The sequence below is a fragment of the Podarcis tiliguerta genome (assembly GCF_965153285.1).
Source record: "Podarcis tiliguerta genome assembly, chromosome: 8".
NCBI classification, from domain to species: Eukaryota; Metazoa; Chordata; class Lepidosauria; order Squamata; family Lacertidae; genus Podarcis; species Podarcis tiliguerta.
The window spans coordinates 47666100-47692304 of NC_139541.1; the positions used below are offsets into that span (position 1 = coordinate 47666100).

A 26205-nucleotide genomic window follows, 5' to 3' on the forward strand; every position below is an offset into this window, starting at 1 on the left:
ATGACATAGTGGAGGCTATTCTGTTAGGGCACATGGAGCACGGCTCCACCAACCTTAGTTACCCTCCACCTGCTTGCCTGCCTGCCTGCCTCTTTCCTTCCTTATAACCAGATGTCAGCTTCCTCCTCCTCTTTTGTCTCAGTGTTGCTTTTAAAAACTCACCAGGGAAGAGGATAATAATAATAATAATAATAATAATAATAATAATAATTTATTTATAACCCTCCAATCTGGCTGGGTTTCCCCAGCCATTCTGGGCAGCTCCAACAGAATATTAAAAGCACAATAAAACATCAAACATTAAAAACTTCCCTAAACTAGAATTAGTTCACACTGCCTGTCATTGACCTCTCTGCTCTCTGCTCTATCAGTCCCAGTAATGAGGCAGTGTTGTGTAATGGTTACAGTGTCAGGCTGGGACTGAAGAGACCTAGGTTCAGATATTGGCTCAGCCACAAGGTTCACTGAATTTTTTGGGGCAAGTCTCTTTCTTTCTCAGCCTGATCTGCTTCACATGGCAGGTGAGAATCATGTTTGTCTCCTTGAGCTGCTTCTTGGAGGAAAGGTGGAGTTGAGCAAGCCAACCAATCAATTCTTTTCCAATTGAAACACAAGTCCTTAAAAATTGGACAGCTTCTCTCAGAGCAAAAACCTGGGAGCTGCACATTAATTGTATTTTATATAATCTTTATGGATGCAAGCAGTAGCTATTACAAAGTTGAAAAAACGCCTTGCAAAAAAAAAAGGTCTATGTGAATTTCATATGACCCATCCCATCCATTTTGAGCTTGCAGTTTTTTTAAAAAAACATCCACAAAATTATATAAAAAACTTGTATTTAAAAACTTTTTTCAAACAAAAAAACTAAAACCACATTTTTCTAAAGACCTTTTTCTGAAACCATACATTTTTATTTTAATACATTTTGGTACTCTTTAATGCCAAGGACTGTACTGCAGCATTTGAACAAGTGCCAAAATCAAAGGGTAATTATATTTGGGAGATGCAAATCAGGTCAGTTTGCATTGGAATTCACAGACATCAAATTCCACAGAGGGCATTCCACAGATCACAAAGGCTGCTTAAAAATTCTTCCCTTTTCTACCCCTGATGGGATGGAGAGTTTGCAAAGTGGCAGGATAGGGGGGCCCTTACTCATCCTTATGCTCCTGATAGTAGCTGATGTCCCGCAAGCCCAAGATTGTCCGTCTTACAAACACCAACAGGGCGCTCCAGCTGATGGAAATGATGGCCAGTTCCAACAGGTTCCACTTGCTTCGGAAGTAATTCCATTTCAGAGCGCGCATGAGCTTTCCCTGCAGGAACAAGGTGTTCAGTTCCAAAGAATGCATTAAGTGATCGTTAGGGAGAAAGGCAGATTGTGTTGCTACAATGCAACCTCATTTCGATGACTAGCCAAGCATGACCTCATATCCAAGGAGCACACAGTCAGTTAAGTGAGAGAGCTGCTGGAATGCAGAGAGGGTCTCCAGCTTTTTCTGGCTGGCGGCTGCCTCTGCTTTTTAACAGCTGCCTGAGCTGCGGAGATTCAACATGGAAAAGAAGCTAAGGAAAACACTTCTGATGTCTAGCCTGTTCCGCAAGGAGCATTCTGCTCTGCAAACTGTTTGTTATCTATTCCCAACCATATTCGCGATGCATGTGCAGAGACTTGGGGGGGCCTAAATTTTAAATGGCAAGTAGGAACTGTATGCAATTTCCTGGGTTAACATGGCTGCAAATAAAATCTTGCTGGAACCAAATAAGAAGGAAAAGGCACTAAATTTCTTCTAGATTCTGCTTCTTTTTCCAAAAGTGGCTTTTACTTCATGTGAAAGATCACATAAAACATGGAAATCAACAGTTACGGAAATGACAGGGAAATGGAGCAAAGTGCTGTCTGAATGCAGCCTTAGGTACTCCTTTATCTCCAATGATGTTCTGGAAATTCCATGCAAAAGAGAAAGCCAATCAGTTTGTAGGAAAGCATCCCAAAACTTCAGGGTGGTCACAAAAAGAAGGGCAGCTGTCTCATTACAAGTCTTTGGCTGCAGGCCTCTGCACACCTACCTGGACAAAGTCCCATAGAACTAAGTGCGGGACTTATTTCTGAGAAGACATCTATACAATTACACTGTCTGGGTTACTTAGTCCGTGCCTGCAAGGTGTGGCAGTTGACTGGCAGCAGGAGTTACAAGCACTATAATAATCAGGAACACTTAAGTGTCAGGGCTGGTGGCAGCCAGGGCTGCTGATAGGATTCGCAAGCCCTGGAACATATGTGACCAAACAATATGGGTGTCTGGTCTCCCGAATCCATGGGGGACCTGTGTATTCTTCAGATGTTGATGACTTCCAACCTGCATCAGCCTCAGCGAATATGGGCAATGGCCAGGGATGGTGAGAGCTTCACTTAAAAACATCTGGAAGGACTAATTTGTGGAAGGCTGGTTTAGCAGCATTATTCTCAACTGTGGCACAAGAAATTCCAGGTTCATATCACCAACAAGGTTCGCTTTCCTGGCTCAGGGTGAAAGAGAATGCCTTCCACTGTTCAGAGGTACCATACCTCTAAATACCAGTCGCTGAGAACCAAGAGCAAAAGAGTGCTACTGCGCACAGAGGCATGTGGCTGGCTACTGTTGGATGCTGGAGCAAATGGACCATTGGCTTGATCCAGTCTGATATCCTTACCTGTCCCACCATGTAGTAGATGACAAAGAGGAAATAAATGACTTCTGCTGCTATCACAAAGATATGCAGACCATCTGTGTATGGATAAAGCCGGACACTCTGCAGCTCAGACCGCGTGAAGAAGGCCCCTGCGAAATCAAAGCAGAAGTCAGTATTCTGTTCTGTTGGACAGCAGGTACAGCTTATTGTGGAGGGTTAAGACAAACTGTACAAATATGAAATGCCCTCTTCTATGTATTGTAGCTGTTAAAGGTATGGAAACCCTGTTCCCTTTTCTGTCTGGCTCACTGTATCCATGTAATATGCTGAGCTGGTATTGAATTACTACAGTAATGTAGAGACAAAATGTGCCAGGCAAACTCCCAGAGTAATGTAGGCACTGCTTTTTTCTTTCGTGAAAACACTGGCGCAGATGTCAGGCTCTTACCTAAGGCATTGGTTTCAAACATGAGGCTTACAATGCAGAAGAGGTTCACATTTGCATTGTAGACAGTGAACTCAACAAACACGGCTCTCGTAAATGTATCCAGCCAAACGTTATTGAAGAGGTACTGGAGGATTCTGCCAAAATACAAAGTGAGGAATGTGCAATCACATGCTGAGGTCCTAAAAATGTTAAGATGCTAAGGAGTCAAGAGGTTGCCAAATCCAATCTGAAGATCCAGCAGAAAAGAGGGTGGAACCCCATTTCCTGCAGTAACAAAGCATTCAATCCAGAACATTCGAAATGCCCTTAGATCAGCCATTGGTCTAAACTAGCCTTTCCCAACCTAGCACCTTCCAGATGGTTTGAAAGACAACTCCCATTAGCCACAGCCAGCATAGACACCCTCAACCCGACTTTATCTGGCTTGACTGTGCAAAAGGTAAAAAGAACTCTATAGCTCCAGGAGAAGAATACAAATAATATCAATACACCATTGAAATGCAAGCCTTGCCTAACAGCTATCCAAAGTCCCAAACTTCAAAATGCAGTCACACCCTGGAAATGGCATGGATGCAATTAGAAAATGCAGAAATGCTTATGGCATATTTGCAAGGAAACGTAAGTTTACCTCTCTACTAAGACTTTTCCCAATCTGTACTAAATCTGGAGCTGCAACTGCATGCTTTGCAAAACATCAACACCCCATCTTCTCTTGCTTGGTTGCTTCCCATTGAACTGCTAATGGGTGGGATGGGACCCTAGAACCAGGTGAGGCCAAGGATTCCCAACCCCTGAATTAATCTAACTGATTAAACTACTGCTGCTACCACTACTACAGTGGAAGCACAAAAAAGCAGAGATAAGCTACCTGGAGGCATTGTGGGCATCTGTCCCCAAGTGAACCACATATCCACCACCTCTGTAGACAGCCAGTTTGCCCCAGATTGGGTGCCCTCTCAGTTTGGACTGGCTCTGATACTGCCATGCAGAACTGAGTTCTGATGAGTTATCAAGGGAAGAGATGTTCCAGTGCGCTCCATAGTCTGCCATGTCCTCCGTGTCGAAAGAATAAGAAGCATGGCACTTGCCAACCGTCAGCTGCAGTTTGGGATCTATTGGGCAGGTGTTGCCCTTCACTCGCACCTGGCGAATCCGGGCACTGCCCACCAGCTTGGAGTTGCCATCTGTGATAAAGCCTTGTTGAAATTTAAGGGGGGGGAGGGGGAGAGAAAGTGTTTGAAAAGGTAAATCCTTCCACAGTCATTTGTAATGCTTTCAAAGTTAATTCGTGCCCTACCAACAGTTTTATATTTACTCATTTTATTTATTTTATTTATGGCAATGTTGTCTGAGTGACAAGCAAACCCTATAAAAGCACAAGATGCAAAGAAACAAGACTAAGAAGCAGCAACTGAGGCAGCACAATGCAATGCTAACTGTATTTGCTCGTATAAAAACTTCATAAGGATAAAATCCTTTAAAAGGCAGATCTTTTTCAGTCGAAGGGCCGCATCTCCTACTGGGCCAGAGTCTGAATGCCAGACAGAGATCCCTGGTGGGGCACATTTGGCCCCTAGGTTTCAGTCTCCTCATTACTACCATAAGGATAAAAAACACAGCCAGCTGAGCCTAAAATTATTCCAGTAATAAATTAAAAATATGTCCATGCTAGAACAAGAAAGCCCTTAAAAAACACAACTCGGTGAACTGAAAAGTGTCTGGTGCCAAAAAAATAAATTAATGTAAGCACCGGGTGAATATCCCAAGATATAGCACTCCATAACAGAGGAGCCACAAGAGAGACGGCCCCTCTCTCTTACAGCCGCTTTCTCAGGGGGTACTTGCAGAATGGCTTCCACTGATGACTTTGGGGTACAGACAGCAGTATATTGGAAGAGGAGATGCTTTAAAGCAGAGAGGGGAAACCTAAGGCCCAGAGGGCCAAATGCAGCCTTCCATGCCTCTGTATCTGGGCTTTGGGACTCTTCCCAGGCCTTCGGCTCACTAAACAATATATGGGCTTTTTGTTTGTTACTCTGTTATGTATTTTTGTGTTTTTATATTGTAAACTGCCCCTGATCTTTGGATGAAGGGTGGTATAGAAATTTAATAAATAACTGAAATGAAACAAAATGAATTTCTGTACCTTGGTGTGAGCTGTACAAGTTGCTGACTAAGGTGGTTCTGGCCCATTTGAAGAAGTCCTGATAACTGAAGACGTCTTGGAACCCGTCTGTGAAGCTGTTCTCAATGTGTTTGTTCAGGTAATAGGAGTTAGGATCTCGCTGCCCATAGGCAACCAAAAGCAGCATCCACAAGAAACCCAGGTAGGCTGGGGAGAGGAGAGCAAAGCAATATGAAAGCAAAGAAGAAACCCAATAGGTTTCCAATGGTGCTTCCAGACAGGAGCTAATACATTGCAAAAGGCTCATTCTACTTTGTGCAATTGTAGTATGAACACAGGTTTTTCTGTACCTTTGCAAACACACCTTAAAAAACAATTCAAGAAGTGTGCAAGAACACAACAGCAAACATTGCCACCCTAATCGTAATTGAGTTACCTGGGAGTAAGTCCTATTGAATTCTGAGTAGATATTGTTAAGATTCCACTGAGTAGATATTGTTAGGATTATGGCGTAATGATTGTGGCATATGTTTTTATGAGGGGCAATATTCATTTCCATTTGGTTCTAATTTTTAAATACTAAGGTCTTGCACACACACAAAATTGTACTGTGCTTACGGTCCCTAAGGTAACCTCCCATGTTTACTTTGTGGACCGCTTAAGATAATAGCTTCTCTAAACTGGGCATGTCCTTGTTGGTTTGTTTTTAATGCCCCAGAGGACAATCTTCTATTTGAAGAGTTCCCTACTGCCCAGCCCAAATCCAGTTTAAAGATTAAGAACCCTATAAAGAAGAGAGGGCCTTGTTTCAAGGCAGAAGGGGCATTGAAAGTTGTCCATCAACAGCAAGCAGTAAAAAAGGTAAAGGACCCCTGGATGGTTAAGTCCAGTCAAAGGCAACTATGGGGTGCGGTGCTCATCTAGCTTTTCAAGGCCAAGGGAGCCGGTGTTTGCCCACAGACAGCTTTCCGGGTCATCTGGTCAGCATGACTAAACTGCTACTGGCGCATGGAGGACTGTGACAAGTGCCAGAGCACATGGAAATGCTGTTTACCTTCCAGCTACAGTGCCACCCACTCCCTTTACGTTTACCGGTACCTTACCTATTTATTTACTTGTACTGGTATGCTTTCAAACTGCTAGGTTGGCAGAAGCTGGGACAGAGCAACAGGAGTTCACACCGTCATGCAGATTCAAACTGCCAACCTTCCAATTGGCAAGCCCAAGAGGCTCGGTGGTTTAGACCACAGCACCACCCGGCACACAGTTCACTGATCAGTCTTCCCCATGGTGAGATTATTGTATTTCTATTTACGTTTACAGTAATCATTTCTGAATGTGCATCTATACATATAAATTAGACAAGCACATTTTATGTGAATCAGCGGCGCCTGTTGTCCCCGTCTTCTTGACAAGGAAATAAGTAACTCCCCAACTCATGCCTTCTTTTAAAGCCCATTCTCTCTCCCCTCACAGTATGCAATCATAAAAGTACCCAATATTTCTCTAATCAGGGCAAATGCTTTCTGCTCCTTGATGCGGTTATTCTTCATTTTCTCAATGTCGGTAGAAGGGGGAGGCTGGTAGATGTTGCTTCCGCTGTCCCTGCGGGCTCCAAAGATAGGGTTTGAGTCGCCTGTACAGGAAGAGGAGGCAGCAGCCTATTACTACCCTGGAATTTATCAGCTGAAAACAATAGGAGAGGGACAATATTTGGAGATTGTGAATCAATGGCAATAGGCCTATGTCACCAATCTCAGGTAGCGCATTCTTGGCTGTATGAAAAGTGCAGTTTCCATTGGGAAAGCCTAATTTAGACTAGCCCTAGAGCTAGTTTTGATAGCCTGCATCAGGGCTGAGGAATCTTTTTCAGCCTGAGGAATCATTCTCTTCTAGGCATCCTTCCAATGGTCACATTTCAGTGGTGGGCAGGGTCAGAAGCAAAAGTGGGTGGAGCAACAATGCTCACACATCCCTGTCTATCCAGGCAAGCAAGAAGCATCATCAGGAGCTCAAAGGCACATTCTAGTTATCAAACCCCACCCCAAAATAGCAACAGTCTGGGGGCGGGGTTTGTGGTTGTTTTCGCATAAAATTCTTACTTATTTTTCATGCTACAGAAAATACATTTTAATAGCAACAGTACGATGTGCCCCAAGCTAACAAGGACATTCATACTCCTTTAGGTACCCAGCTCATTTAGAGCTCTGTAGGTCAAGGCCACAACCTTCAAATACAAAGTCAATGAAAGCTTCTTTGGTTTCTTGACCATTTCCAGGCACAATTATAGACAGACAAGCAGGAAGGATTGCAGGCTACTTTGTATATCTCCTTGCAGTCACTTCCTCAGCACGTGGGAAGCCTGTGGTCCTCCAGTTGTTGTTGGACTGCAGTTCCCACCAGCCCCAGTAGGCTGGTCAGGGATGATGGGAGTTGGAGTCCAGTAACAGGTCCCCCCCCCCCCCACTAGCTGATTAATAGTGCAATCTTATATACGTTTGTCGACTCAGAAGGAGAAACTAATGACTTCAGTGTGACTACTGTTCGGTTAAGCGTGTATAGCAATCCTAAACACACTTACTAGGGAGAAAGCCCTACTGAACACTGTGGGACTTGCCTCCAGATAAACATGGATTAGATTGCACTTTGCCTCCACAAAATCTATCAGTATATTGTTAATTATAAAACAGCAACACGATAGTTTGATTTTAAAAAAACAACTCTCTATAAATACTCAGTCTTCCATCACCAACCGTAAGCTGGTTTTTAATGCTGACTGCCCTTCTGTTTTAGGCTAAGATGCTTATTTGATACAATTGTTTATGTAACCTGCACTAGGTTCTTACTAGGAAAACAAAGGATACACATTAAAAAACCCCTTTAGGAACTTCAATGGAGAAGCTGAATTATTTAGAAATGGAAAATAGCACAAACTTACCTAGTACCTTGGATTATGGACAAAAAAGCGTAGACTGACTGGAGCAAAGAAAAGGTCATCGATATCAAACAGTGCATGTGATCTAACACCCATCATGGCTATTGAAATGGGCAGGAGAGAATATGTTTGGCTTAAGGTGAGATAAAAATAGATCTCTGCACAAGCGAGAAAAGGGCCTAAGTGGAGCGAGGAGCTCTGCTGTACAGCCAGTGAAACTTCCACTTTTCAAAGATGACAAGGAAACTGGGCAGGTGTCCAGAACAGCATGCTAATTTTGCCAGTGAAACTGATGTGACAACGAGAGGCAATTTCACAAGGGAAACCTGATGCTCCTGAGTCCTGGTTGCCCCTTATGGTCCACAAATTGCAGAAGAGGATGTCCCTTGATATCAGGCTTGTTTGCATGATGTACTGAACACAAGTTCAAACTGTTTCTACCCGTGTTCCAGTGTTTGCATGAAAGAGGGCACACTTCTTGATCTGTACAGCTCAGCCACTATGTGCATAGGTACACAGACAGTAAAACAATTGAACATTACTGTGAATAACATGAGTGCGCAACTATTTGCACATGCAGGTTACACAAACTGTGCAGTTATTGGTAGACTTGACCCTATTCAGCACTTTGCTCTTCCTTAATCCTTTAGAAGTTGAGGGGCAAGTCTACTGTATGAACCTGCCTAGCTGTTAAGACAGTCCTCAGAAGGCCTTCTCCGCAGTCCCCTTCTTTTGGGAGCTTGATGGGTGGCAAACAGAAGGAGGACTTTAAATTGGAACTACAACTACTTCTAGCTTTCTCTGTCCTACCATCAAAGCCTGGTCGTGATATTTTGCAAAGCCAGGGGAAATAAATTATAGGTCAGTTTTCCCCAATCAGCAGCCCTCCAGATGTTTTGAACACCAAATCCCATCAGACACAGTCAGCATGACCAATAGCCAGGGCTGGTGACAGTTATAGTTCAGCTACATTTGAAGGACACCAGATTAGGGAAGGCTAATGTTATTCTAGGCCATGTTATTAAAATAGCTTAATAAGTTACCTGGGGCAGACAATGGGCCATTGATAGATGTGTTTTCCTCATCTTCCTGTTCCACCTTTTTAAGAACCAGAGCAAAGAAAGCAGCAAACCCCAGTACCTGGAAAACAGTAGTTGCAGACATAGAAACATATTTTGGCACAGATAAGCTTAGTGTAAAATATCTATTTCTGACACCTTGCATTGGCAGAAAAGTTATTGTGTTTTCTAAATGCAGATGAAGCCTGTGGAATATTGGAAAATTTGGCCACCAGGAATCTGTTTCACTATTTCTGAAGACAGCATAAATACTTTGCCACTGATTAATGAAGGTTGCCTTCCACATATCAAATTAAGATAATGCACCGTTAGAACTATGGTTTCTGAAGGTGCAAACAATTCTGTAGTTAAACCAATAACTACAATTTCCAGGCTTCTCTTTGTTCAGACTCATGCTTAAAGAGATTTGAAACCAGTTTACATTTGTAGTATAGACATTAAATTAAAAGACGAAACAAAGCCCTACAATTCTTCCCACATATATTTAGATGGCCTCTTGGTACCCTGATTTGGCCTTAGGCTAGCAACAAGCAGATAAAAGCAGATAATGAAAGTGCATATCCAGAGGCGTCCATAGCATCCCTTCTGCAACTGGTCCACAGTAACAAAACCCTTGGTGAGCAATGCATATCCCCTCTTCATTTCCAAGCCCTGAATGCTGTGACCATTGACCGACATTCCCACTTGTGCGCATACATGTAAATGGAGCTTCTGCTATTGAACCTTATGTAACTAAAGCCTGTGATGAAAAGGAAGGGCAGTCTTCAGTGGTAGAGTATCTGCTTTGCATGCAGAATCTCCAAGAAGGGTTGTGGAAGACCCCTGCTTGAAACCCTGGAGAGCCACTGCCAGTCAGTGCAGACAATACTGAGCTGGATGGGCAGGTTTCTAATGTTCCTAGGGGAGCCTACCTTTAAGGGTTGTGTGATGAAAAGGCTTTCAAAGAAGGAGATGGCCATGGAGATCAGCCACTTGATGGAGTTGTCCTTCCCATAATGCAGCCCGTACAGCATTGTGAAGAATCCCGATACACCGCTGGTGATGGCCACCAGGGACCAGCCAATGAAGACACACCACCAGGGCAGGCCTCTGGGTGTTGGTTCCTTCTTGCCATCTCCGAGAACGCTGGGAGTTGGTGAGCCTCTGGTGAAGCAAGAAAGCTGGGTTACATGACATATACAAGAGCTCAAAGCAGTGGTAAAAAATGCTAAATAAGCATCTTAACTGGGAGGGGGCAGAATGTTGAATGAAAAAGATAACAAGTGTATAAGAGTGCTTTAAAAGTATGGTAGGGATATGGTCCTTGTCATCCCTCAGTCATTCACTCACTGTGTGGTCTTAGATAAAAAAATATCTTGACAGACTATTGAATTATATATTCTCAAAACAGGGGGTTGAACGTCTGTTTCCTTGTCCCTCATTCCATCTTAAAACATCTTAATTCCATCCTGCAGACTCCATGACTTCACATGAGCTAATTTTTTTTTCTCATTCTCCCCACCCCGTTTTCCTCCCCACTCTGTTTACTGTCTAGCTTGATGAAGTGTTTTAGTGAACTCAAAAGCCTGCATGCTACTTTGTGACATTTTGGTTAGACTGCATCTGTTGCTGGTCATACTCAGAGTAGACCCACTAAAATCAAATGACACAATTAACGTAGGTCTATTCATCTCAGTAGGTCTAATCTGAGCAAAGCTTAGCTGAGTACAACCTGTCGCCCTATGGTGGATTTTTGGCCTCAGTTTTCCTTCCCCAATCTGTAAACTGGGAATAACAGACCTATTTCATAGGAGTCCTATGAGGAAAAAGCCAACAAGAAAAAGCTTGTAAATGTTCTTATGTAAGATAAATGCATGGGCAATGGCATGAGGCCCCTGGACCTTCCCCAAACTCATCATTTTACCTCTCGCTGATGGATGCTGCAGAGCACAGCTGGCTTTCCAGGAAGTCCTTCATGTGCCGAACCTGCCTCACAGCCTGGGAGTAGCTTTGTGGGCTCTGGAATCTATGAGGCCCCAACAGCTCCATCTCCATCTCCACATGCTGCAGCTGCATGTAGAGGCAGCGGTTGTAGTCTCGATGCTTCAGCCTTTCACCCACTCCTTTTTCTGGAGTTGGAGTCCTTGTCTTTTCTAGAGGGAGAGGAAAACTAAAACTTGTTTACTTGGAAATTAAAAGAACACAGTCATTTGTAACAGCTGTTTCATGGTGGAACGGACTCTCCTTCATGGGAGGCTTTTGAACAGAGGTTGGATGGCTACTTGTCAGGAGCTCCTTACCTGTGATTCCTGCATGTCATCTCGAACTCACCTTTTCTGTAAACTAGAATGCCTCAAACGCAGCAAACTTTCCCCATAGGGAGTTGCTCCACCCCTCGATCATTTTGCTTGCTCTTTTCCTGAACCTTTTGCAACTTCACACTGCGCTTTCTGAGTTAAGGTGGCCAGAATGGTACAAATGCAGCCACACCATAGATTTGTATAAAGGCAATATGATATTGGCAGTTTTATATTCAGTTATTTTTCTAATCATTCCTAACATGAAAGTTGCCCCTTTTCCACAGTTGCCTCACACTAGAATCCCAAGGTCTTGTTCCTGGTCGGCCACCAGCAGTTCCAACCCAATGAACATATGTGTGAAATTAAGATATATTTTTTGCCCCAACAGGCAGCAAAATGTCTCAGGCTGGCCCTGCTGAACTGTCTCAGAGAGTGAGCGTGTCACCCACTAGGACCGTGTTGCCTGCCAGATGGTTCTGTGTCCTTGGGAGCTGTTATCACCTTCACTTACCGGAATTTTGCCGCATCGGAAATTGCCAGCTTGTAACTTACCTTGTAAATCCACCAAGCCGAGGGTGATGATAATTGGATCATCTTTCTTCTTGCTCTCGTCATAAAATTCCTGTCCGATCCTGTTCTGCTGGCAGATAATGTCCTCAACCAAGGCCAAGAGCTTGTTGATGTCAGTCGATTTGCCAAAATCAGGGTCTGGGGAAGGCAGTGGGGCCTTGAGGGTTTTGAACAGGGAGTTGGCAATTCGCCTGATATCCTGTATGGAATCAAAAGATATGGTGGGAATGGGAGGGAAAATCAAAATTTGCCCAAATTATGAAAATGCCATCTGTGTTGGTTTCATGCAGAAAACATGCAAGGTTTTCCTCACCTTGATCCAGGCCCAAACCCTAAAAAACCATCCCCCCAAAAAGATGAACAGAATCTTGCAATTAGGGGACATGCTACAGCTCACCAGTAGGGCACCTGTTCTGCATCCAGAAGGCCCCAGTTTCAATACCCAGCATCTCTAGTTAGGACTGGGAGAGAACCCTGCCTGAAAACACTGTAGAGCAGCTGCCAGTCAGTGTAGATAATACTGTGCTGTATGGACTGTTGCGTCCATATAGTTCCTGGCTCAGTTCCTATATACCAGGGACGTCCAACTCTCAATAGACTGCGATGTACTCACAGTATAAAAAAACTGACTGTGCTCTACCCATTGTCTTTGGAAGGATCAAAGTTGTTTAACTTTTTTTGGAGAGGCAGAGTTGTTCAGCTTTTCTTAGGAAGCCAGAGTGGTTGAGCTTTTTTGAGGAAGAAGTTGTTGAGCTTTTTAAAGTATTCTTTATTTTTTGGGGGGAAGGAGATCCAGGGATCGACCAGTATCTACCAGAAACACCCCGCGATCTACCAGTAGATCATGATCTACCTGTTGGACATGCCTCCTATATACCATTTGTAAGGAGGCGAGGGAGGGAGAGATTGAAAGAGAGAATGGGAAGCTCTTTATATAAACTTGAATTCCTTTTCCAAATAAATAAAATGCTGGAGGAGAGGAGCGGCTACATATTATCGTGATCATGAAATTGAGCCTATACTGCTCAGGCATTGTGTCCTTGATTGCACAGGCACAGTGGAGCCACCAGAGGAGGATTTTGGAGCAGAAATCCCAGGCCCCATGCAGCAGATAGAGGGAAGGCAGTCTGCAAAACCAGAAGGGCAGCTTACCAGATTCACAAATCAAGAAATACACATTGCACTTTAAAGAATGGGGGTGTGGGTGGATAAAATCCTCATGCCCAGAGTCTTGTTTGTTTGTTTGTTTAAATTTAGGAGAGTTTATAAACCATTTCATCAGAGTCACCAGTACCAGGTGGGGCAACAGGAACATGAAAGCTTGCCTTGTCACCAGGTCAGGCTATTTTGTTCATGTAGGTCAGTACTGTCTCTTCTGACTGGCAGGGTCTCAATCAGAGAACATAGGAAGCTTCCTGATATTTTCAAGACTGACTAGCAGTGGCTTCCAGAGTTTTAGGCAAGAGCTTGTTTTCAGCCCTACCTGAAGGTGCTGGGGACTGAAACTGTGACCTTCTGCTTTTGTCCTTCCCTGACCCTTCTAAGTGGAGATGGCACCTTCTGTGGGCAAAGCATGTTTGACTCAGCATAAGGCAGCTTTGTATAGTCACGTGGCTTGCCTTGATCACAGCCTCCGGAGTGAGTGACACATTCTGAGTAGCTTGGTGCAGAGGTGCAGGTAGGTCGGGGGACACTCGCCCACTTTTCCCTGGTTTCTTCTCTTTCTTAGGCTGAGACCGGATGTTCCTGAAGATCTGGACGATGAGCAAGTTGATGGGGAACATGAGGAGGGAGCTCTCAAAGCCAATCATCACCTCCTGCCACGTGAACTCTATTTTACCTGGCAACATCAGGTAGAAGAGAGGCTTTGCAGTTAGGGATCAGTTAGAATTTTCATTTTCTTTGCATTTTAATGAGAAACTACCTAATATGCACTTCTAGAACAACAGAGTCTTTCTTTCGGGAATAAAAACAAATTCACAGAAAACTGAAGACTGGGGTGAAAGTCATTAGAACTACTATTTTCCTAAACCCATTTTCATTCTGCTTATTCCCTCTACTCCCCACCCTCTTTTAACAGCAACCAGCTAAATTCCTGTTAAAGTCCCAGCATTCCATACCTTAACACTCCAACATTCCAAACATATATGCAACATTCCTCCCTACCTAGCATTCCATACTCCAAGCAAACTATCCTACCTTTCCTAATACAAATCCCAAACATGGTTCATTACAGAGACATTTCATTTGCAAAATTTGGGATGTCAACACTCTGACCTGACGAATCTATGTTCTTCGCTTAAGAAGCCGAGCCATGCATGCTGGAAAGCTTTTCTAGTAAGCATTTATATAGCAGGTTTCACACACTCAAAGTGCTTCACATGGATAATCTCAGAATCTCGCAAACAGCCCTGCAGAGTAGGTCAGTATGGTTATTCCCAAATAACCGAAGAAATGAACAAAGCAGCAGCCTGCTTAAAGTCACCTAGCAGCGATGCCAATCCAAAGCAAGAAGAACCCTTCAGATCTATAGAACCCCTTCCTTGTTCAGCAATCCGTCTTAGCTCTCACCACAGTTCCAATTCAAGTGGTGAGGCTGGCATGCAGTTACCTAAATCCATTTTCTGGTCAGCTGGATCCTTAGGCACACCCCAGAACATGATGCTGGTCAGCATGGTGCACAGAAGCAGTGAGAAGCAGCAGGATACCCTCTGGGCTCGCGTGAAGGAGCTGCGTGGTGAGCGGTTGAAAATGGAGTACCAAATATGCCCATCACGGAAACCCTTTGAGGTCTTCATGAAAAACAGATTGCTGTAGAGGAGCAAAGAAGGTGTCAGGCTGGACCACGAGTAACATTTATTTTAAGCTAAAACGTAAGACTGTTTTGTGGATACATGGCTTCATGACAACACAGACAAATGAAACCAACAGAGTCGCATAAATCATTCTGGTGTGACTTGTAGTCTTCACCCTGTTAATAAACTCTAGCTGGGTGGGGAGCATCTGTCTTCCCAGACTGGCCCCTGGCTTGTTGTTCTCTTACACCTAGGAAGACACGACCTCCAACCGGGGGCCAGGGAGTGGGGAGAAGACCTTCCGCCTCCTTCTGTAAGTTTTACTAGCTAGTCATTTCTATGGCAACAAACCTATACTTGGCCAATTCTTCAGTCATGTAAAAAGATGTTTAACAGTCTTGGTGGCCATTAACTTCAGTAGTTCCTTCCACTCTAGAACTACAACTTACAGATATAAAGCTACAGGCTTGCAGGGGACACAAAGATGGCATTCATACCAGCCCCACTACCCTATTAATTTTACACATGCACAGACACACTTCTGCATTACCTACAAAACCCATGTGCAAAGGAATCTCTACTTCATAACCAGTGGAAGCATTTCTGGTAGGGCCAAAGCAGCCAGAGGAAACTGCTCCTTCTGGTCCAGCCTAACATACCTGAACTGCTTCATATCTTCCTCAGTAGCTATGGGGAACACTTTATCGAGGACACAATCTCCGACATCAATGGCTAGCCAAGAGTTGCAGAGGAAATACCATTTCTGATCCGTGGCCACATCATGAACCAGCACACGGTTCACATACCTGTGAACAAAAACAACAGAAAGAAGCTAGCAGGACTGATTTGGGATAGATTCGCACAACACAAGTGCACCAGAGCCCCCACTGCAGTATTTTGTGCCATGGGTGATTGTTCTTATGCAACTGGGCACCCTAGCCAATCCACTCTTGACCATGATTTACCAAGCCAACTTCACCCCTCTCCCTCTCAGTTACCAGCAGCAACATCCACATTGGGAAAACAGGTGAGCAGCCTCTCCTCACCCGGCTCTGCCTCAGGGGCTGCTACTGCCCATGGGGGAGCTCAGCATCCAGCCTATCAGCTGGCTCCTCTTTCCCAGCCCTAGTTTAAAGGGCGCCCCTTTCCCTGTTCCATCTCTTTGCCCCTTGCATACCAGGACGGGCTGCCTCCTGAATTGTCATGCCACAGCCGGATGCTCTGCAGTTCCCCGAGAGGAAACAGTGTACACAGTAGGAAGACATCCACTCCTCCTCGCTCAAAGACTGGCATGTTGGGGTCCACCAGGTGGTGTGGCTCACTCTCCCCTTCCTGGCCGTACAAGGTCAGAGTCACCTGGAATAGCAATTGTTCATGCTTGTACTGTACTTGCGTGCCACCAAATCCTGAGCTGTGAATAGATGTCTGAAAGGAGCAAATGCAGGTGTGCATGAACACGACCAGGGGCTGTCTCACTATTTACTGATTTATGATTTGCACTTATAGCCTCCAGGGTTTCAGGCATGAACTACAGCTCCTTACTCGTGTGCAACAATGCCCAGGACCCCATTGGTACCTTGGAGGTTGTAGCTGAGCCTCGACGGTGTCCGGTAAAAACAGTCACCAGGTAGCGATACTGAGCAAAGGGGTCGTTGTCCTCCAACACCGTTATCTTCACCTGGAGATTTTATGGCAGCATCAGCAAAGACATGCAAATGACGAATGAAGATATGTAATGCAGGGAAGAGGAGAATGATTACTAGATCTGAATCTAAGACATACCTGGAAATAGGACCAGGTTTGTTTGTTTTTTTGCTGAGGGATGAACTCCGATTCCCCACCCCACCCCATAATTTATTCACACCTCAAAGGAAACACATAGGGTCTTCAAATGGAATGCTGATTTCCTCTTCCTCTTTGCACCATCTCAAAAATACATATTTTAAAAATATTTCTTAACTACCCTTCTTCAAGAGATTTCAGAGCAGTTTAAAGGAGTATGAAAACAAGTCATATGGAAAGGCACAGCTCTATGTCACAAGTACAAAAATGTGCCAAAAAGGCACAAGACTGTAACATCAACGTATTAATGAGAGGAAGTTTACGATCAAGTAGACAAAAGTCTATTACAATTGCAAAGTGTACATTTCAGCAAGGATGACAAAGAGCCACACAGTGTAAATATATTTATTATTGTACAGTTGTACCTTGGTTCTGGAACGCCTTGTGACTCGAATGTTTTGGCTCCCGAACACCACAAACCCGGAAGTGAGTGTTTTGGTTTGTGAATGTTTTTTGGAAGCCGATTGTCCAACATGGCTGACGTGGCTTCCAATTGAGTGCAGGAAGCTCCTGCTGCCAATTGGAAGCCACACCTTGGTTTCTGAACATTTTTGGAAGTCAAATGGACTTCTGGAATGGATTCCGAGAACCAAGATACCCCTGTATTGAAGAATGCTCAGTTGAAGAATGCTCTAAGCAACCAACAGCTTCCAGATAATGTCTTGTTTCACCGATCTTTTTCAGGTGATAACAGCTTCATATTGCGGGAGACAAGTTCTAGCTGAGAACAAGACTTACTTTGGCGTCATCTTGGATGTCTTTTCTTCTGGCCCAGATCAGAACCAGCAGGTACACGAGGAAGATGCTGCCCACAGTTGTCACCACCACAGGGTTGTCCACAAAGGTGGCAAACAACTCCACCGTTCTGCTGACGTCAATGGAGTTTGGCATCACAAAGAAGGAGCTCCCAAAGAATGTCAGGTGGTTACAGAGACACTGAGTGCCATTGGGGTTTGTTTTGGGGCCAACCTGCAAGCCAAGGAATAGTTGTCTTTATGACCACCTATCTATCCCTACATTCCTATAAGAATCCAAAAATACCCACTCACAAGCTTGTGACTTTGTGCAAACCTTGTGAGTAGATTTTTTTCCCTTATAGGAATGGAGGAAGCTGCCTTATCCTGAGCCATACTATTGTTCTGTCTAGCTCAGTACAGTCTACTCTGACTGGCAATCAGAGAGAAGTCTCCCTCTGCCCTACCTGGAGATGCCAGGGACTGAACCTGGGACCTTCTGCATGCTAGGCTGGTGCTCTACCATTAGGCTGCGGTCCTCCCCCAAATTTCATTACTCAGGATGCCCCTCCACTGCATTATATTCTGTCTACTCACGTGGCATCCATAGCTGTTCCAGTTTCCTTGGTGCTCATCCCAGAATACACACTGGGAGACAAAGCAAGTGACAGAAACATTTATGTCATGGGTGGCCATGGACTCCATTTCTGTTTCTGGTCTCACAATGAAATAGTAGGTCCCTTCTCCAAAAATAAGGTCTTCCGGGTGAAGGATCCAGGAATATACAACATCTGGAACAGATGTGGTTGAGCTGAAGTCTAGGGAAGTATGATCAGATTAAGCAATGCTTATTGCTTTATTTATAACATTTTTATGTGGTTAAAACGTGGCTTTGAAACATTAACAAGAGACCACAAAGGTTTTATAAGTCATGATTAAAAGTCTACAAAAAAGATTAAAAGGTTGTTCTTAGCGGGAAAGGTTGTAACGTAAGAAAGGTTACATGTACACATTGCAAACCCCAAATGGACCAAGAAGAGTATAGTGAAATAAAGAGGTTAAATGCACCCAGCTTTCCCTCAGACTAAACAGTCTCTCAACATAACATTCTCTCTAAAGATTCTTGCATTAGAGTCGCAGCTCCTCCTCCTTTTTTGGAGTGCTGTCTTCCTTGTCATTGGGACACTCACTTTGATCTGCCTTTCTTTCATCTGGTACCCTCAGGCTACCCAAGCCCCTTACAGCCCAAGCCACAAAGCACTTGCAAACATTGCCTAGAGTTTGTGTCTTTCTCAATGGTTTTACCACCTTCCAATTGGTTTCCCAGACAAGTAAGGTTTTATAAACAAACCCCTTAATTCTCAAACTAACCTGCATGAAATATTTTTAGTTTTCACACAGGCTTACATCACCCTTTGGTTTATGAGCAAGCAACCAGACCTCTATCAGAGTGTTTATTTTTACCTCTTGAATTTCTGTTGAGAGGAAGGCGTGTCATCAATTCATAGTCAGTCTCGTTGGGGTGATAGCCATATCCCAAATATAGGATAAGTGGAATGTCTTGGTCCAGCTGTAGATGGATCACTAGAGATGCATTTACTGAAGTCACATTGACTTGGAGAGCACCGAAGTTTCCCAGATTCAACACATTCAGGTCATTGTCAGTTGCTGAATTCCTTGGCAGCATTATCTGCGTTTAATGTCAACAGTTCAATTTTGCAAATGCCCCCAAACCCTGATAAATTTTTTAAAACCTATGCTGTCATCAAGCAGGGAGACCCAGATGAAGTATAAATGCAAGTGTGTGTTTATATATTAAATTTCTACCCCACCTTCTTTCTATGGAACTCCGGGTGTCTTTAATGGGGTTTCCCCTTCCCAGGCAATCTCAAGCTTGCACTGTCCAAAGTCAGACTTGTTTGGCTTCAGCAAGGTGCCTGCATCAATACCTTAAGACAGAGCTTTCCAAACCGTGTGTTGTGACACGTTAGTATCTTGGCTGCAGTGTGCAGGTGTGTCGGGCAAATGTTCCCTGCGCTCCTCCCAGGGCTGGAAACAGGTCAATTTAACCTCCGATTTCCTAGTAAAACTGAATTACTAAGAAGTATTGAATGACTAAGAAGTGTGCCACCAACATGAAAAGTTTGAAAGCTCTGCCTTAAGACCATGTCTTGGATGCTGTGGTTAACCTGTGGCCTTCCAGATGGTTGTGGACTACAACTCCCATCACCCTGACCATAGGCCAGGGGTGGGGAACTGTGGTTTGTAGCCTACTAAGTCCTGCTTTGTGTAGGCCCATTTAAATTAATAGATCTTAGTTAATAATGTCCACCAATTTCCATGGCTTTGCTATAAGTAAGACTAATGTTGGATCCAAGCCTGGGTGGGCTGGGCTTCTCCCCTCATCACAATACAGTTAGCAATGATGAATGAACGAAGTGGCCTGTTTTTAGAAAAGCACATGGTCCTGCCCTTCAGAGATGCACACAAGGAAAATTACCTCAATGTCTTCTGTAAGGTTCTTAACTGGAATAACCAGTCCATCTAGGCTGGTGAGGGAGAGGCCTCCCACAGCACCATGGATATCAAAGCTGTCACTTGTGGAAAAGGGATTCACAGACAAGCTCACCATCTACAGGAAGACATTTTTAAGCACCAAAAAGATTTGATCATAGAATCATAGAACTGTAGAGTTGGAAGGGACCCCACAACCCCCCACAATGCAGATGACCATCCAATCTATGTTTTAAAACCTCCAATGTATTACCACTGCAACAACTTCTTCTTCTCCTCCTTCTTCTCCTTCTCCTTCTCCTTCTGTTTCTAAATTGCTAGTTGCTTGTTACACAGATGTCTCCAAGCAACTTCCAGCATTTTTATAAGTATAAGTAAAATACAATATCAACACATTCATACAAAACCAGATGAAATTCCTACAAAATACAAATGCATAAAAATTCTGCTGCTGATCTCGTTCTTTTCTGCCTCTCAAAGCACCTGAACTTTTTCTTTAGTATTCTTTTTCTGTACTTAGCCTTGTAAAATGTACTTCCTATTTCTGTTTGTTCTAGTTCCCTACACCTTTCCTCCTCCCCCCCTTTCCACCCTTTATTGGGCAGGTGGGGAACAGGTGGGTCAGTTTCTATAGTCCCATTGTTTATATTGTTATTAAAGCCAATAAAAGCCTTAATAAGAAAGGAAGAAAATAAATTCCCAGAGCAAGCTAAAGCGCAGTAAAAACGGGACACTTGCCCTGATGTCCACTGTCTCGTCTCTGTCTCCTGAGATGCTGAGAGAAGAGGCAGAGGGCAAAGTGAAGCTGGCAGAGCTGGAGTCAGAGATATGAATGGATGTGCTGTCTGCGCTGTCTGTCTGCAACCTTTCCAGAGAAAGAGCAGAAAAAAGTCAGAAAAGATGGAAGCAAAGAAGACAAAATCACAGAAGTAGGAACCAAAACATAAGGAAGTTGCTTTATACCAAGCCAGACCATTGGTTCATCTAGCTCAGTATTGTTTACACTGACTGGCAGTGGCTCTCCAAAGTTTCAGGCAGGTTTCTCTCAGCCCTACCTAGAGATGCTGGGGATTGGATCCAGGACCTCCTGCATACAATGCAGAAGGCATAGAAGGCTGCCCTAAACCAAGTCAGAGTATTGCTCCATCTAGCTCTATATTGTCTTCATCACAGATGGGCAACCTTTCTGAGCCTGAGGGCTACATTCCCTTCTGGGTAACCTCGTTTGACTCCGATCTTTCAACTGACTTACAAATGAACACTCCCCACTGAAAAATCCAAAGTCATTTTTGTTGTTAGGGTTGTTGCCTTGCCACATAGTTAATGGGATAATAGTTGCTGCAGTTATGCTACATTTTTCTGGAGGGTGATGAAAAAGCAGTATAGCAAAAATCTGTTTACCGGTTGATGTACATAGCTGCAGAGGGGGCTGTGAGCACCATGGGTTCATTGTCAGGCAACTTCCCAATCAAGAGAGCACTCTGGAGGTTTTCAATGGTGTTTAGAAGCTGCAGTGATACCAAACTCTATGACAGAAGAAAGAAACCACACTCTGAACCTTCTTCCTTTGATGGTTTCCCAGCTGGTGCCTCCCACCATTGCTCTGTTTCCAGCCAGTCCATGACACCCTTCCATAATCACAATATGCTATATATACTTTTGCATGCCATAGCTCTTTGGCCTTTCATAGTTAAGTGCCCACCTGTGCAGTCTCTGGTGCAGCAGCATCCTCTGTCCCATTCTGCACAGCAGCTTCAAGGACGTTGCTCACTGCATTGAATAGATAGCTGGCAGCCTCCTTGCGCTTCAGGTCATCTTCGCCATCTTCAGCATTCACAATCAGTAAGGATTCACTGACATCCTTCAAAGTATTACCGGCTTCCACCTGAACGAGAAAAGAGGCCTCTAAGTGGACATAGCTCTCCAGGCTAAAGAGAACAAACTAGCAGGTGTTTCATAGCTCCCTTCTTCTCAAATTCAGGTGATAAGCAAATGACAGGGCAGCACCTCTCACAAACCCACTGTTGATTGGTGAGGGCCCTCTGCCAGGGGGTACTCAACACACACACGTTTTGCTTCCATCCAATGAAACTGAACATTGGGAGAGTCAGGACCAAGAAAAGAAAACATTTCACACAGCTATGGAATCTGTTTCCCAAAAAGGCTGCGATGATGGACACCTATTTGAATGGTTTTAAAATTTGAATGGTTTTAAAACAGGGTGAGCTCCTGTTGCCCAGCTCCTGCTAACCTAGCAGTTCGAAAGCACATCAAAGTGTAAGTAGATAAATATGTACTGCTCCAGCGAGAAGGTAAACGGCGTTTCCGTGCGCTGCTCTGGTTCACCAGAAGCAGCTTAGTCATGCTGATCACATGACCCAGAAGCTGTATGCCGGCTCCCTCGGCCAGTAAAGCGAGATGAGTGCCGCAACCCCAGAGTTGGCCACGACTGGACCTAACGGTCAGGGGTCCCTTTACTTTACTAAAAGAGGACTAGACAAATTCATAGAGGATAAGGCTATCAAGGGCTACTAAGCATGGTGGCTATGTTCTACCCCCATTGTTGGAGGCAGTATGTTACTGATAATACCAGTTGCAGAGAATCACAGGTGGGGAGAGGGCTGTTGGCTCCTGGTTAGCCAATATGAGAACAAGATCTTGGACTAGGAAGACCTTTGGCTGACCCAGAAAGGTCTTCTTACATTTGGTACAAGGTGGAGGGTTCCATCAGTCATAGGTGGATTTCTTTTCCTCTGTGAAATTTCTGTCCCAACTCCAGTTGTCTAAGGCCACCAAAGAGGTGATTGACAGTTTTATAAGTACTGCCTTCTTCTAGGAATTAATCATGGAATAGTTCCTTCAATTTCCCTCCCTCCACCCCACTTTCAACCCCCCCCCTTACCAGTCTGTTAAAAGCACCACTAATCTCAGATTCTCACATTGTCAATACATCTGTTGCCTCTTTGCATGAACCACACACAGTTATGAAGAAATGCACATCGCCCAGCCACTCACCTGCGCAGAGGAAGAGAGCTCTTCACTCCTGTAAGTGATTTCCTTGAGCACCTCTGACATCTTAAGAGCCGTCTGCATTGATGTTACATTTACAGCAGAGAGGGTCGTCAGCATCAGCTCTCGCAGCTGGGGATGCAAAGACAGATTAGATACCATATAAATACTGGTTATCGATGGTCTTGTTTCTAATAGACCTACCCCTGGAAGAACAGGATCAATTAGTACAGAAGTTGCCAACCTTTCTAGGTCCATGGGCACATTTGGATTTTTGAGTGAGTGCCATGGGTACCATCCACTCTGATCACTTCCCTCTATCGCCCCCTGGATCATCCCCCCCACCTCAACACACAGAAAGAGAAAGTGCAGAGACACATTTCACATTTCCATGTGATCTGACTAAAACATCAGATCCAGTAGAATTAACCTGAACCTTGAAAAGCACATAGTGGGGAAATCAGGGTGTCCCTTCCAGCTTCCACCTCTATGTACTTTTCAAGCAAGAAAATGCTAATCACCTTTGCCACTCCAGGATCAGGTGGACAGTGAAATTGGGGGCTCAGGGTTTCACAGGCACCAGATGAAGACCTGCATCTAGAGGCTGCGCATTGGTGACCCTGTGATTTGCAACATGCTACTGAATATCATAGGGTGGTGACTCCAAAATGGGCATTTTCACCTGTTGCCCTTGCTCTGTGGAATGTCTGTCCTCAGCCATACATAAAGCATCTCCTCCTTCAGATGTCTTATAAAGATTTATCTTTTTGCGCAGCCTTTCCCTGTTTGCCATAAGATTGAATCCTGATTTTTGTGTATGAATCTCCTAAATCTGCTTATAAATAAATGCTTTTATATTTTTATATCTTTCTATTGATTTTAGCCTATATTTTTGTTTTAATGGATATTGTTTTTATATGGTACATAGTGTACACAGCTTCGAGATTTTTAAGTGGTTTAGAAATGCTTTTAAATAAAAATATACATATAGAATTTCCGGCTCCCAACGGTTTAACAATAACAACAACCAAAAGTCTTTCTCTCCCATGCCCTTCACCTCCTCATTAGGGCTGCAGAAATCAAGAATGCTTGAGAAAGCAAGAATAGATTTGTGAGTAAAATAATTAGGATGCGAGCCGTTTTCTGCTACCGAAAACAAATTCCTGAGCTCTGCATGTGCTCAGAGGCATCTTGCCTTGCAATTCTATGTGCACTTTCTTGAGCCGATATTTTGCACTTGGCTTCAATTGGGGACCTCAGAGTCCCAATGGTAAAAAGTAGACCCTCACCAAGCTTAAAGTCTGCCCACCCCCAGTGTAAATTATAGGGTGGGAAGTGGTTTTTATGTCCAATCTGAGTTGACATCCACTCTAATTGCAAATTTCCAGTTTATCTTCCAGTTGACTATATAAATAGAGGAATATATTAACTGCATGAGAGTGAAGGGAATTTATGAATGTGGAATAAATCCATTTACAATAACAAGAGTTCCTAGTGAGATGAACATGTAGCCTTTTTGAGCGTAAGTACCAGCTTCCCCGTGACTTTCAAAATGATCATTATTAATGCCAATTAAACAATTCTTTACACTTCTCTGGCTTCTTTTATTTGCACATCTAGAGGCATTTTGGCAGTGCCAGACAGGATTTGGATCCCCAAAGCACTAAAATAATGCGAACCCTATTTGTGACAATTGGCTTCCAAACCCAAATAATGCTTCAGGAACTGGGGTACAAGGCCATATCTGACGGATATCCTGCTTATTAGCAAAGGACACATTAACAGGATGAATTGTAATTTCATTATTTCACACAATATTACTGCAATGGTGTCTATGCAGGGACAACTTTGGAAATAGACCCCAAGCTTCATTTTGTGCAAAATGCTGCTGGCATTTGAAGATCAGAGAATATAAATCCAGACTTATTCCACCTGCTGTAGTTATCTATTTGTTTCCAGGATTAACATAAAGTGTGAGTATTGGCTTTAAAACTGAACAACTTTGGGCCAGGTTGCCTTTCAGAAACTGCCTGCTCCTTCATGAGCCTACCAGGCCTTGGAGATTGGCCTTGGGAGACCTTGCTCTCTGTAGTGCCTGTTTACAAGATCCTGTGTGCAGGCAAGAGAGAATGAGCATTCTCAGTGCTGGGACTAGGATTGTGGGGCTGGTGGAGATTTGCTAGACTCCATGTTCCCATCTTTTGATGGGTGGTAAAGCTCTTTTTCTTCCAGCTAGCTTTTAATTAATGACCTACTGTTTTTTAAAATTTATATGTATTTATAAAAGTAATTATGTACCGCCCTCTCATAAAACATCAGGCCAGTGTACAACAATATGTACACCATTAAAAACAACAAAGTAATCATTAAAATAACTGGCTGGTGAAAAGGTTGTAAACAGCTAAAACAATTATTTCTTTCCTACCCAACTCTTAATGCTGTTAGCTGAGTGGGGGTTTACATAGGGGTCACTACCATTGGGCAAAATGCGCTGATGTCACAGAGGGTGTGGGCAGCCTTATGCCCCCACAGCTGAGAGGGAGGGGAAGCACTTGTGGTCTGCCCAGATCAAGCAATGACACCAGAAGATATTGATTCTACATTCCATGAGTAGCTTGTAGTAGCTAAACTATACAAATGCTGCTTACACACCAAAGGCTCCTGAGTAAAAATGGTTGCAGGAGGCAATATGTGCAGCTAACCTCTTTCCGCGTATCTGTCCGCAGAGATGAATTAACACTCTCTTCTTTTGTTTCTAGATTAAGGACAGAAGACACTGACTTGTACAGCTGGAACAGGGTCATGCTGTTGTTCTCGCCTTTGAGGATAGTGTTCGATTTTTCTGAAATAATGGCTTGCAAGGTCTGGTTTCCACTGCTTATGTCCTGATGTTGAACCTGATAAAGCAAGGGGGAAATGCACACAGTTGTTCATTCCATAACCACCAAGGACATTCTTGCTGCTGAATGCCAGACTAGATGTGTTGTTATTCTTAGGCTTAGTCCCCTCCTCTTAGCCCTTGTGTGGCTAGAAAACAAATAGCAGATGCAGATGCTCAAGGCTGAGGTCAGGACCATGACATACAGCAGAAGGCTTTAAGCTTTTCAACGCATTATAGTCCTGATCCAAATCAGTTCTCTGACACCTACAGTTTGCAATGAGAAGAAAGTTTTCAGATAGGGGCTTAATATTGTAAATGGGT

At 43.9% G+C, this 26205-nt stretch overlaps 1 protein-coding gene across 1 annotated transcript in view; it reads right to left on the reverse strand.

The window, feature by feature from the left end:
• The window catches only part of LOC310683086 (polycystin-1-like protein 2), a 47023-nt gene that overhangs the window by 4069 nt on the left and 16749 nt on the right, over window positions 1–26205 (reverse strand). The window contains exons 16-39 of the mRNA XM_083452609.1: window positions 25706–25900; window positions 23010–23135; window positions 21697–21879; window positions 21396–21520; window positions 20733–20859; window positions 19981–20112; window positions 18945–19170; window positions 18078–18271; window positions 17485–17715; window positions 16481–16582; window positions 16082–16260; window positions 15564–15710; window positions 14721–14920; window positions 13729–13949; window positions 12092–12308; window positions 11164–11392; window positions 10172–10403; window positions 9225–9321; window positions 6742–6882; window positions 5268–5453; window positions 3990–4317; window positions 3122–3255; window positions 2695–2822; window positions 1156–1316 (exon numbers count right to left, since the gene is read on the reverse strand). Coding sequence (XP_083308735.1) covers window positions 1156–1316; window positions 2695–2822; window positions 3122–3255; window positions 3990–4317; window positions 5268–5453; window positions 6742–6882; window positions 9225–9321; window positions 10172–10403; window positions 11164–11392; window positions 12092–12308; window positions 13729–13949; window positions 14721–14920; window positions 15564–15710; window positions 16082–16260; window positions 16481–16582; window positions 17485–17715; window positions 18078–18271; window positions 18945–19170; window positions 19981–20112; window positions 20733–20859; window positions 21396–21520; window positions 21697–21879; window positions 23010–23135; window positions 25706–25900 — 4241 coding nt within the window. The remainder of the gene's footprint in view (window positions 1–1155; window positions 1317–2694; window positions 2823–3121; window positions 3256–3989; window positions 4318–5267; window positions 5454–6741; window positions 6883–9224; window positions 9322–10171; window positions 10404–11163; window positions 11393–12091; window positions 12309–13728; window positions 13950–14720; window positions 14921–15563; window positions 15711–16081; window positions 16261–16480; window positions 16583–17484; window positions 17716–18077; window positions 18272–18944; window positions 19171–19980; window positions 20113–20732; window positions 20860–21395; window positions 21521–21696; window positions 21880–23009; window positions 23136–25705; window positions 25901–26205) is intronic.